General features: G+C 39.7%; 1 protein-coding gene and 1 long non-coding RNA gene across 6 annotated transcripts in view; both read right to left on the bottom strand.

Annotated features, from left to right (window-relative positions):
* LOC144652471 (lipoxygenase homology domain-containing protein 1-like) overlaps positions 1 to 12426 on the bottom strand; it is a 52679-nt gene that overhangs the window by 4320 nt on the left and 35933 nt on the right. For 2 of the 5 annotated variants that reach the window (XM_078512473.1, XM_078512472.1), the window contains exons 35-47: positions 12090 to 12283; positions 11233 to 11401; positions 10690 to 10740; positions 10403 to 10419; positions 5934 to 6134; positions 5325 to 5481; positions 4794 to 4817; positions 3815 to 3944; positions 3392 to 3512; positions 2891 to 2959; positions 2765 to 2812; positions 1655 to 1930; positions 59 to 403 (exon numbers count right to left, since the gene is read on the bottom strand). In XM_078512473.1, the coding sequence (XP_078368599.1) occupies positions 59 to 403; positions 1655 to 1930; positions 2765 to 2812; positions 2891 to 2959; positions 3392 to 3512; positions 3815 to 3944; positions 4794 to 4817; positions 5325 to 5481; positions 5934 to 6134; positions 10403 to 10419; positions 10690 to 10740; positions 11233 to 11401; positions 12090 to 12283 (1802 nt within the window). Of the gene's footprint in view, positions 1 to 58; positions 404 to 1654; positions 1931 to 2764; positions 2813 to 2890; positions 2960 to 3391; positions 3513 to 3814; positions 3945 to 4793; positions 4818 to 5324; positions 5482 to 5933; positions 6135 to 10401; positions 10420 to 10689; positions 10741 to 11232; positions 11402 to 12089; positions 12284 to 12426 lie in introns of all 5 variants that reach the window. The other 3 variants (XM_078512474.1, XM_078512476.1, XM_078512475.1) reach the window with 3 other exon arrangements.
* LOC144652672 (uncharacterized) lies at positions 8130 to 9893 on the bottom strand. The gene is made up of 2 exons (XR_013570584.1): positions 9596 to 9893; positions 8130 to 8216 (listed from the first exon to the last, which is right to left on the bottom strand). It is a non-coding gene; the product is annotated as an uncharacterized LOC144652672 (long non-coding RNA).

The following is a 12426-nucleotide window of genomic DNA, read 5'->3' as shown; positions in this document are numbered from 1 at the left end:
AATCTGTAGATGTAGATGTAGATGTAGTTAAATTCAAATAATCACCAAAATTACGCACCTTCCAGGAGCAAGCCGTCAAGTTGTGCAAAGCCCCTGCCGACCCTTCCAAAGTTTCAGTGTTCTTAGCTTTTCGTAGTAGCACGTAATACTGTTGCACCGTCTGCGCTTGCCATAGTAACTCCACTCCTTGAGGAGGGCCCTTCGGTCGGTCCATGGGCCTTCTGTCGTTAGGGACCTTTTTCTTCTTCCTGCCACCGCACCCTGCGAAACAGCCCTGGCTCTGTTGTTCCTTGACTGCAGCGGGATCCACGTCCACGTCAGCGTCGTCATAGCGATCCCTGTCAATCTCGCTCTCAAGCCGGTATGACAGGTTTCGTAGCGTGCACACGCAATGTTCAAGACACTGGAGAAAGAAAAAAACAGGAGTGAATGAGCGCGCGTTGGATAGATAGCTAACGAGGTAGAGAGATAGATAGCCAACGATGCGTATCGCGGCCGAGTGGGCTTTTTTTGTTATACAGTCAACTCTCTCTAAGACAGACACCGTCGGGACCGGCCTCAACTGTCCGTCTTAGTGAGGTGTCCGTCTTATAGAAAGTCGAGGTAACGTAACACCAAAAAATTTTGAGAATAAAAAGCTAAACGGCGCTTACTTAAGCAAAACCCATAAAGTGGAACAAAAAAAAAAAATCAGAATTCGACTTGTTTGTTCATTACAAACGGTAATACTGTAAGTAGAAAACTACCTCTTTGGTGCCATTTACTTAGCAGAGAAGTAATACGTTTTAGTGGATTGTTTTGGTAAGTAAGTTATTCTAAAGGTGCTGACTTACTATGCTATACCAAGTTTCAAAGGACTATTTACTAAAAAAGAGAGAGAGGTGTCCGTTTTACAGAGAGTTTTGTTATAGTAAAATGACTGAAAAACGGCAGGGACCATCCATCACCAGGTGTCCGTCTTATGGAAGTGTCCGTTAAGAGAGAGTTGACTGAATTGAACAAGGGCGAGTGGTAATCACGATTTTTTTGGACGCTTTTTAATATGGAACATTCTTCATTTATGAAAAGTTCTCTACATTGGGCTAAACAGCTTAAAACGGCGGCATTTAATTTTTCGTAGCTGACATTCTGCCCCAAAGCTCTAACAAAAGAACGCAAACGATCCATTGTAGCTGTGAAAATGATAATATGTGGTTTAAAATCGATAGAAACAAACTCATTATCAAAATCACTCTACAAATCAACCATACTTGTTTAAGTAGAATTCTCAAAATTATAGTTCAAAACCAGCACATTTATGTACTTTTTTAGCCAAAAATCAAGAAAAATTGACTCTTAAAGAGCAACGAGCAAGCGATTTTTTCTATCAGCGAATAGAAATCAATGGGAGGACCAATCGGATTTGCGGAACTCCAATGGAACACGAGTGAGTTTCTACTAAAATTTTTTTAGACAGTGGGCGCGGTCACACTTGATAAACTCGTGGCCCTCAAAAAAAAGAACAAAGAAAATAAAAATAAAAATAACAGAAGTACCAATGTTTCAAATTTAAAATAGAAAATAAGTCTATGTACAACAATAAATATTAAATAAATATATTAGAGCAGTGAAGGTTTGAATCCGGCACTTCCACATTTCATGTCATTCAGCCTACCTTACTATCATACTGCTCATTCTTGATGCTAACTCTAATAATCCACACGAGACAGTCGACCAAGTCTTTCTCGTCCCTGAGCTCCTGCCGGGCCCTGGTACCAGCTGAAGACAGATTGCGCACGAGTCTGGTAGCATGGACGAGCACCGCTGGCCAGGGTTCGCTTCTGACTGGCGGCTGGCCTCGAGCCGCTATCGCTGTCCACTCGGAGTACGTTATGATGATGATAATGACGATGATATGGAGACATACGAGAAGGATTCTGAGACGAAGCGACTGAAAAAGAAAGGAGATAAAGTAAACAGACCTGTTCACGTGGGCATCCTTCAAAAATATAGGGGCCTGTGGACCACCCACCAAACTCAAGTCGCCGTTTACAAACAAGCTTATAACACCCGCTTTCGGTGTAACATGAATATAGCTATCTTTTTTACATTTATCTTTCGACGTGCTGTTTGATATGAGCCAATCAAAACCGCTGCATACTGGGTTTTTTATCATGCAAATGAGCACACAAGTTCAGAAGGTTATGCAAGTGGGCTGTGATTGGCGGATTTCGATCCATTTTGTTTGTCGAAAGATGGATGTCCATAGGAACCACTAAAAGCGGGTGTAAAACGCACTTTAGTGCAGAAAATGTAACAGGAGATCATCGCCCAATCCTTCAGACTATTTTAAAGATACAAATCCGTTTCTCTCGTCATGTCAGTCTCCGCGGCTCTAGCTGCCCAAAACCACCGGTTTTTTGTAGCATTATTTAAGAGACTAGGAGTATTGCTTTTCCCCCTGCATGGGCTGCTAGTCCATCACAGATCACTCCTCAGCCTTTTCTCAGAATAGCCCAACAATTCTCTGTTACCCATTTTAACTCCTGGGAGAAGATAAGTACTATGAGAGTAAAACGTCTTGCCCAAGAACATAACACAGAGCCCCATCCAGGGATCGATAGCACTGAGCATTCTCCATAGCACGGATTCTCGCTAACTTAAAATGCCAGTATAAGTGGATTCCCGATTTCTCAAAGCAACTTTCGTTTCCTCTGGAGGTAGCTAGAAAAATCGGTACTTATGAATAAAAAAACACTTCTTGGAAGTTAAAATAGAGACTCACCTCAACAGACGATAAATTGCATAAAACGCCTAAAATTGCTTCTCTGTACTAAAAGAGAAAATGATACAAGGAGAAGTTAGATTATCGTTCAAAAGCGCAAGAACAATGTCCGATAGATGTTCTTACCTCTGTCTTTTCGGTCTCTTGTAAGATTTCAATTAGGACTTCAATTCCACCACAATCTGCGATTGCCAACTGTCAAAATAAACAGAGTTTTAACACAAAGTGTTCTAAGCCCCAAAACTTTATTTAGCCCACTTTGTCACACTTTCCCTCTCTCAACGTTTTGATTGAAAAGGATTCCATTCTTTGTTATCAAATCCGGCTAGCATAATACTTCAACAACAGCTTTTACGGCAGCCAGTAAAACAGGTTTTTGCTTAATGTAACACAGTCTTCAAAAAAAAAAAAAAAAAGAAGAAGAAGAAAAAAAAGAAAGAACAAGGGAAACAAGAACTTTTCCCTGACTTCGAGCCTCAATTGTCCGAGTACCAGAAAATTGTTAGGGGGAGGGAGAAAGTGGCGTTACCTGCCAAGTTGGGGTGGGGTGGGGGCATTGACGGGAATAGAGCAGGTTAACGTCATATTGGATTACTCCCTTATACAGGCAATAAGTGGTTTTCTTACCCTGTTGGCGTCGTTTCTCATGCTAAAAGAGAGATTCCTCAGAAGACAGATAGCAGCGTATCTGACGCGCCATTCAGAATGCCTCAACAGCCTGACAATGACGGAAATACCACCGAGCTCTCTGTGAAAAAACACACAATCAAAACAAAACAAAAACAGTCATTTACAGTTTTCTAGATAGAGGACAACATTGAAGCACCAGATCGAGCGAAGCAAGACCATGGCAAAAAAACAAAACAATAAACAAACAAACAAAAATGCGGGAAAATTCATTTTTTAATTTGGCGACTCTTTGTACGGCGGATAACTTTAAGTTTGTCGAAAATTTTCAACAGGAAACTATTTTTTGTGATTCTAAAAACGTTTTCGGCGTACTTGAGTAAATAAAAGTTAACTGCATTTGTGACAGAATGCACCAAATACCTGACTGTATCTTTGACGGATTCTTTGCTGTAACATAAATGTTGCAAGTATCTGGCCGCGTTGATAATCTTCAATTCATCTCCGGACTGCATGAAATCAATAAGATCTGGAATATCCGGCTCTTGACCAACTACAAGGACCACAAAAAGAGAAAGCATGAAAAAAAGAAAAATAAAACGAGGTAACAACCACAACAATGCATTGCAACAGAGGTACAATGTTGACGTATGCTTGCAAAACTACGCCAAACTCATGAATAAGTTTTATAGCTCTTGACACGCGAATGACGTAAGAAGTTTTATATCTTTTCCCACGTGAATGACCCAAGTAACAAAGGTATTTGGTGGCTGGCTTCCCTGCAGGCAGTTGGTTTCTGCTACGCTGAACACTGTGCTCACAGGCGTGGGAAGAGCTGTTACGTCATTTGGCCAGTAGTTAAGGGCTTGTACTTGTTGTGGGAGGCGCGGTGGCCTAATGGTTAGCGCGCTCGACTCCGAGTGGAACGGCCCGGGTTCGAGGCCTGGCCGGGGCGCTGTGTTGTGTTCTTGGGCAAGACACTTTACTCTCACAGTGCCTCTCTTCACCCAGGTGTATAAATGGGTACCGGCGAATTTACCGCTGGGGGGTAACCCTGCGATTGACTAGCATCCCATCCAGGGGGGAGTAGAAATACTCCTAGTCGCTTAATGCTACGGAAACCGGGATAAGCTCCGGCTGTATGGGCCTCATGGCTCGGAGACAGACTTTACTTTTACTTGACAGGTTAACTTATACGGGGAACTAAAACGGGGCATTAGACACGAGGTCGTATACATAAGGGACTACAAAAGAAACGAGAATATCAAAGAGATGAGGGGGGTAGGGGTGTGGTTAGGGGGGACCCTGTTAGATGAATCTTACAGTATTTGTATCCAATAAACGCAACTTTGAGTAACCAAAACACTGTAAAAAATAATCAGAAATAATAGTGTTTACTGACCTAGTTGGCCGTGGTTCCAAGAATCTGAAGGAAATGAAAAAGAATACAAATCTAATAAGTTACAGCGTTATGACAGTAAATTACAGGCTTAGTGACTATCGCCACTGTCCAGTTTTGTTTTCTGTGAAGTCAAGCGTTGATTTTTTGTTAACTGCACTACGGAGACCTAGCTCCTAATGTTGGAACAGTACTGTTCTAATGTTATAGCAATATTAAGACCAACACTTTCGGCCTTAATGCAGATATGTCGTAGTTCATTAAAGTATTTATATTTTTGGCGATGGACAAAATTTTTCTACAAATTGAAGAAAAATCCAAACTAATAGTCTAAGTCTTCTGTTGCTGGTTTTTAGTTTGTTAAACCTTGTTTAGCAAACATGTTTTGTTGTGTGATGGTGTATAGGGAGCTAGAATACACTAAAAGATAATAAGAAGCGAAAATACAACAGAGACGTCTTTGACAGCATACAATTTAAGGCGGAACACCAAAGAAGCTCTTGAATTTTTTATGGATGCTCTTATTCTGCTTACCCAATGGAAGGTCGATTTCATTGTTTCGTCCACCGATCCAGCGACCACCTTTGAATACGTAACGCTCTCCACGAGCCAATGAATAGATAACAACTTCATCTAACAACCATCGAGAGTTCGAGCCTGAGTTATCTTGGCCCACCCGCAACATTTTTAACTGCAAGAGAAGGTAAAGAAAAGGCAACCAGTGATTATTGTGAGCAGGAACCCTTTTGTATGATAGACCTCACTTATATGATAGACAACGTCAAATGACCACCAATTTTAAAGAAATTCTTCACTAACAAACACTCAAAGAATTACTTTTTTCTATTCTATAGCGACGATTGAAATTTTGAATCAATGTCATACATACTTTGTAAATATTGTAATAAATTCGCGAGGTTTAGGAAAGCCGGGAAAATTAACTACATTTTGACAAGAAGCATGTAAAATTCTTCATCACTTCATTGGCACTCAACGTAAAGTCTCAGAATTCGATACTATTTTTAGCGTTTCCGGCGGTCTGTTTCGCGCGATTTCAGAGCGATTTTAACCAGTAACTCCACCGTCAAAAAGGAAAAAAGGAGCGACTCGAGGCAAGTCTACAAATTAACAATATCTACGCACCCGTCCGACGTCTCTAGCTCTGATCCTGAACCTGTCCAGCTGCCCTCGGTTAAAATATCCTTTTCCTTTGTTTTTGAGGTCGATTTCTTGACTCTCGCCATCCTCTCCAAACATTTGGAAATACACATTAGCGTCCGTGCCAGCGTTTTCTTCAGCGGCCGTCTTGAATTCCACGTCATATTCCGAATCTGATGGAAACACGGAAGAACTGTAATAAGTAACTAACATGGGGAACCTACCTACAAAGTTCGTCACCCAATCTCTCCTTGCGAAGATGTTTAAGACGGAATCCACTAGGCAGTCGAGTAATATTTATTAAAGTTGGACAAAAATCAATTTCCAGAATAATTTAAATCCTATTGCGTTATTTCCTACCCTTAATAAAAGGTAAAGATGTAAGTAATTATCCGTGATAACACCAACAACAATTTCTTATCAGAGTCTGAGAAAATGAATTTCAAAGTTTACATGGTATGGGCAAAATCTCACGTGTAGCCATTTTGTAAATTCGTCTTAAGCGATTCAGTGGAATTCAGCGGAACTTCAAAATGTGTTTTCGATGTGTGGTGTTGTTAGAAAAGATTTCTTTTGATAAGATATTTGAAGCAGTAACAAAAAAGTTTGCAATAAGGTGGAAATAATTCTGGTACAACAATTTCTTATCAGAGTCTAAGAAAATGATATTTAAAGTTCACAAGCTATGGGCAAAAGCTTACATCTTTTAAGCGATTCAGTGGAATTCAGCGGAACTTCAAAATGTGTTTTCGATGTGTGGTGTTGTTAGAAAAGATTTCTTTCAATAAGATATTTGGAGCAGTAACACAAAAGCTTGCAATCAGGTGTAAATAGTTTTGGTACATAATTTTGTCCAATAACTACTCGATGTCCTGGCGGATTTCCTCTTAATACTTTGGCAAGGAATGTTGTTAAAGGGGGATATTGCCTTTCAAAAAATATAAAATTGTTTCCATGTATCAGTCGGGGGAATAACTGCTTGTTTTGGGGACGGTTTGGCAAATCTTCGTTGAAGCACTCGAAGAGTTTCCAAATTATTAAATCCAACTAAAAACTAGCGCGAGCGCACACGAGTACTCCGAAAGCAATCACGCGTACAAATTTGTCATGTTGCTTAGCAACTTCTGGGACAAAAACCGCGGGCTCAGTTACTTCTCGGAGAAGTGATGTCGCCATCAACAGTTCGGTTGGATTCCATTTCTGGAAGAAACGAAAACAATTGTTTTACGTCACGAAACGCCACTGATCAAAACAGTGGATCGCATTTCATAACATGTTTCGCGGTAGCCAAATTCAAGATGGCGGACAACCACAAGGAAAGTATATATCGATTTTTTTATAAATTTCATGCCGCAGACTTCTTCTTCATCGTGGTCGAGGCTTTGACGATATAAACAAGCTTCTTACCTCCATAAAATTGACGGTAGTTCGCTGTCTCTTCTCGTAAGTCCTCCGTTTTATTTAATCTTTAATCATGTAAGCGCGAACATATCGAGGGAAATTAATTTTGTCAACAGACTTTTGCTCGCGTTTTGCCTAAAATCCCGCTCTCTCTCGAAACTCTTGCGCTTTTCTCGACGTTGGACGTGCTCAAATCTTGCCGAGAGATTCGATTGAATTTTAAAACGCGAACGCGTCGCTCTTGACCGACCTCGTTTGGCCCATGTTGAGTTGACTATTATAAACTTTTATCCCGTTCGTAGTTTTTATGTATATTATTGTGTTAAGGTTTATATCTTGTACATTGCATTGCCCGGCCAGAAAAGGAGCAAAAGAGCTTGATATTAAAAATGCAGTTTACTTCCAGTGTTGGAGTCTTATTTACCGATGCTTTAATCAATAATAAAATGTCATGGTGGTACAATAAATGTTGGTCATTGAAATTGTTTTGCAGCTACGAATTATTCCCCTCTTAACCGAAAGAATTCGATTCTGTGCTAATATACAAGTTATTACCAAAGGGTAAAGAACATGAAAAAATCTTTATGTTCATGCCAGCAGAACATTTTCCATAGCAAAATATTTCTTTAAAATTCTTTCACAGATTCCAGGGTGTCCAAGAGGGTCTTTTTCGACTACAAATTGAAAAATCCTTGGTTGTAATTCAGTTCATTTAAGTCTGGGAATAGCAAATTCGCTCTTGGTGTCTACATTAAACTGCACACGTGAGAGAAGAAAGTATTTTCGTTTTGAATGTGTCAGGACACTGGTGTTTTATTCAACAACAATAGTTTACAATTCCTTTTTCCTCTTTGTTCCTCCATCCACCTACAAACAAATCACAAAAACAGTTTTAACTTTAACTTGCACTCATAACTGAGCATATATTGACCTAATTTTTAGTTCTGAAGGAATGAATGGACTTTTAAAAACACTCAACTTTATAAACAAAAATAGTAATATAAAAACAACAATGAATTGTTATACATTGATACAAAGTTAGAAAAAAGCTTTGTGAAAAGACTTGAGACAGACTAACAACCGAGTTAGGATTTCGAGTTGGATTTTCAAGTTGGATTTTCGAGTTAGGATTTCAAGTTGAATTTTCGAGTTGGATTTTCGAGTAAGGATTTCGAGTTGGATTTTCAAGTTGGATTTTCGAGTTAGGATTTTCGAGTCAGGATTTTTTTTTTTTTGACAAAGCAAAACCCATTACAATTAATGAAAGCCAAACTTAAATTGGCTAACCAGAGTGCATAGTAGGCGAACCGGCGTGCGTAGTCGGCTAACCTTAGTGTTGAGTACGGTAAGCAACTCGAAAATCCAACTGGAAATCCTAACTCAAAATCCAACTCAAAATCCTAACTCGGTAAATAGGCAACCTCTCAAACAATAAGTGGCACACAACCCAGAGACTATATTCACTAAACAAGAAATTTTACTGCCCTGTCCCTAACATGCATATAATGGCCTGCAATAACTTATCAGAGAGCACTGGAAAAAATGATAAAAATTAAAATGGCAATTCATCTTGTTGCTACCCCTCTTGCACATTTTTTTTTTAATTTTTTTGCAAGCCAATCTGCACATACATCTCCCCCTCCTTCTTTAACATTTTCAGCCCTTTATTAGCCACATTTTGTTGCCACAGTAGGGATATTTGCTGTTGGAAGAGTCTGCATGTTATATGCGCCAAGAGTTCTACATGTAGTTCTCTACAATTTGAGAATGATTCTCCATTCCATTTCAGTAGAGAGAATCAACACAAACGTAACAACATTTAACAAGGAGCATGAAATATACTCATCAGTAAACTTTAAACCAGCGATTTGAAAAACACTTTCAAGTTCATTTCGAAGTAGAAAAAGTAAAAACCAAGTCCCTGTACTCTGAATGATTTTTTCACACCTTCAGATGTGCTTAAACGAATCTTCATTTCGAACTAATGCCGTAAAAATGCCAAAACATTTGCCCCGTTCGCTATTATCGGAGCGAACTTTAGGTCTCTGCTCATCATCAAAGCGACGCACTAAGGAATGCATCCAAGCGATCAACTTTAAAAAGTGTTACCATTTTTCCTAGGTGGTTACCAGCGACGAAACTTTAGAAAAACAACAATGAACAACGACACATTCGAGGAAAATTGTTCACTTCGACTACAAAATTCTCCATCACAGGGAAAACAGAACATAAATCTAGGTACTTACATTTCAAGTCCGCCATCATGGCGGCGGTCTCCACGATCCGCGATCTTTTCGTTGCTTAAATTGCCGTTTCCAAACCTTCTATTCTCGCCCAAATGCGACCGAATTGGCATCCATCTTTGTTTCACTGGAATTGCTGCTCAAAGTTCCCGGATATTGCGCGTAGAGACTGGTAGACAACTTTATGTATAAGGCACCAATTTCTCTCTATTATTTTGGTCGATTTTTGTATATTTTCGCAAGAACAATAGAAAAGTGACGTCACGCTTTCTTCCAGAATTGGAATACATCCGAACTGATCAACTGGCACTTGTTCACCGGACTGGTATATTATTTGTATATTTTTAAGTTTTTAAAACCCTCGTCACACAAAAACTATTTCATACACCGCGGGGACCGGCTGCCCTACATTGAGTGTCTTAGTTTATTTTTCGGAAGGTTCCTCAGCGTGAAAGTCAGAAAATAAATGAAACGCGTTCTCCGCCTCCACTACTCCCTACCCCCACAGGAGAATTGTTGTACTGAATTTGCTGTATAGGGAAGAAATATCAATTAAAATCATTTGAGTTTTCGACTCTCCGTGGAAACTCATCAATGGTTAAACAAAAAAGATTTTCCTTTGCAACTGAAAAATAAAACTTTTGTTTTCGAGAAATCTTAAGTTTTCCTGCCATATCATCGGTCAAGAAGTGACAGAAGCGCAAGGGGAAAACCATGGCCGCGCGGCCATTTCTCTCTCTTGGTATTTTTCACTTATCTATCAAACAAACCAATCGAAATTGAAAATGTTAAACACGACTTTATCTTACCAAGTGCAGCTCCGGATTCTGTAAATAAAAAACAAAGAAAATCACGATCAATATCCGAAAAATAATAACAAGCAATGACTGCTACTGTTACAGTAAGAAATTGAACATCTATTTTATGAGAGTTGTAGAATCAATGAAAACCCTATAACTGTTTAGAAGAGGACTTTACATAACGAAAACTCGATTCAGATATAGAAATATATAAAAAAACCCAATTACCCCCCACCCCCCCCCCTGCATTCTATTTTACAGAACCAGGCGACACACCAATAGCACAACATGACGTACCTTGTACAGGCTCTATTTCAATCTGCGTGATAGGTCCTTCAATGTCATCCACTACAATAAAACGAAATACGCCGAATACCATGGTTAAAATGTTTTCACTCGATTAAATTACTGGTATTTTGAAAATACTCTACAAGCTGTATTGCACAAATCTATTGCAAGCTGTTGAATATATTGAGAGAACGAAAGAGAAAGAAAGCGTAGTTTTCCCTTCATCTTCTCAAAGTTTCCTGTAAAAGAGAAAACCCTATCTTCGTGTTTCTGTTGTTCTAGTAGAATTAACAAGTGTTCTAATGCAAATTGACAAACAAAGATAATTCAATCGATTATAAACTGAATGTGGATAAAGACATTAGGAATCATACGATATTACTTCCAGAAGATCAGCCGTACCCTTCCGATAATTACCGACCATGATCCGTAGCTTTCCAAAGGCTCCCGAAGATTACCGAAGGACTTCCAAAAACTGCAGAAGCTTAACCTAACGCTCTCGAAGATTGCCGAAGATCACCCGAAAATTTCCCAACAAAATCACAGTATTACCTGGGAATAGCACTGCTTCTTTCCGCTGACCAGGCCGTTCGCCCCCGAGCCAGCCACCACATCTGAATTTATAATGTTCATCTCGCACTGGGATGTCAACATCTACTTCTTCCAAGTACCACGCAGGGTCCCCTCCCTTGTTATCATGTCCGATAACAAGCTTCTCAAGCTGCAGAAAAAAACGTTTGAGATCACATTTGGTCAAAAGAACTTTTGAAAATTCTTGTATTACAAATTCAACACCAGTAGGTAAAGTAAAAAAAATGTCTTCCTAGTGTTCGCCTAAGCCACTTCTTTTCGTTTTTAAGCCTTGACTTGATTCGTTAAATCGTACTTTTAATACAGGAAATCTAGACATTCCCCCAAAACAAAACTATTCCTTAAAAGCTAGACTTCCAAAAAATGCCTTCGTCGCGCGGTTTAAGTTTGTCATTTCGCTCGCTGATCGAGAGGGCGACTTGGAGCAAGTCTTATTAAAAGTGTGAATTTTAGTAACATTTCATCCACCTTTCTTTTCCAATGTTGTAACCACGTCTTCACATTGTTTCAACATTGTTGGACGAGGAAGGGATTTGGGGGGGGGGGGGGGTAGTCTATCGACCAAATATTTGAGTTTTCATTGACAGAGGGACGGTTCTCTGCTAGAAGCGTTTGTTTTGCAAAAACGTGACAACACTTTTGACCCCCATTTCTAGCTTACCCAGACTAAATTTAACGGCAACAAGTCGTTGCGGATTGACAAAAATAGATTAACTTCAATTTTTATACTTTTCATTCCAACGAAAGTTTTTACTCTTTGTTACATTTCCAGGCGCCGTGCGTACAAACAGTAGAACTAAAGCGTCTCAGTTCCTTACCTTGCCAACGTCCGCTGTTTGAACAACAAACTTATCAGCTCTTCCGCGTTCAAACCGTTTGAAGGTTTGACTTTCGTCCTGCAGGGCGATTCTGGGCGTTTCTCCTTTGTCTCCATGCAGCGCGAAATAAACGTTCGCGTCGGTTCCTGCACTTGGTTTATCACCAGTTTTGATTGTCATGTGGTACGAGATGTCTGAAAAAAGGTGAAAAACATCAGCAATTGATAAATGTCGTCAGGACGAAGAGGTTATGAAGGAGCCAATCAGAATGTAGGCAAACATGGAATCAACCAATCAGAATTCGCAAACCTTAGTAAAAAGAGCGGGAAAATTATGT

This window comes from Oculina patagonica, chromosome 4 (assembly GCF_052425735.1).
Source record: "Oculina patagonica isolate OP01 chromosome 4, crgOcupat, whole genome shotgun sequence".
NCBI classification, from domain to species: Eukaryota; Metazoa; Cnidaria; class Anthozoa; order Scleractinia; family Oculinidae; genus Oculina; species Oculina patagonica.
The sequence above is the reverse complement of the archived record's forward strand: the minus strand, read 5'-3'. Positions and strand labels throughout refer to the sequence as shown.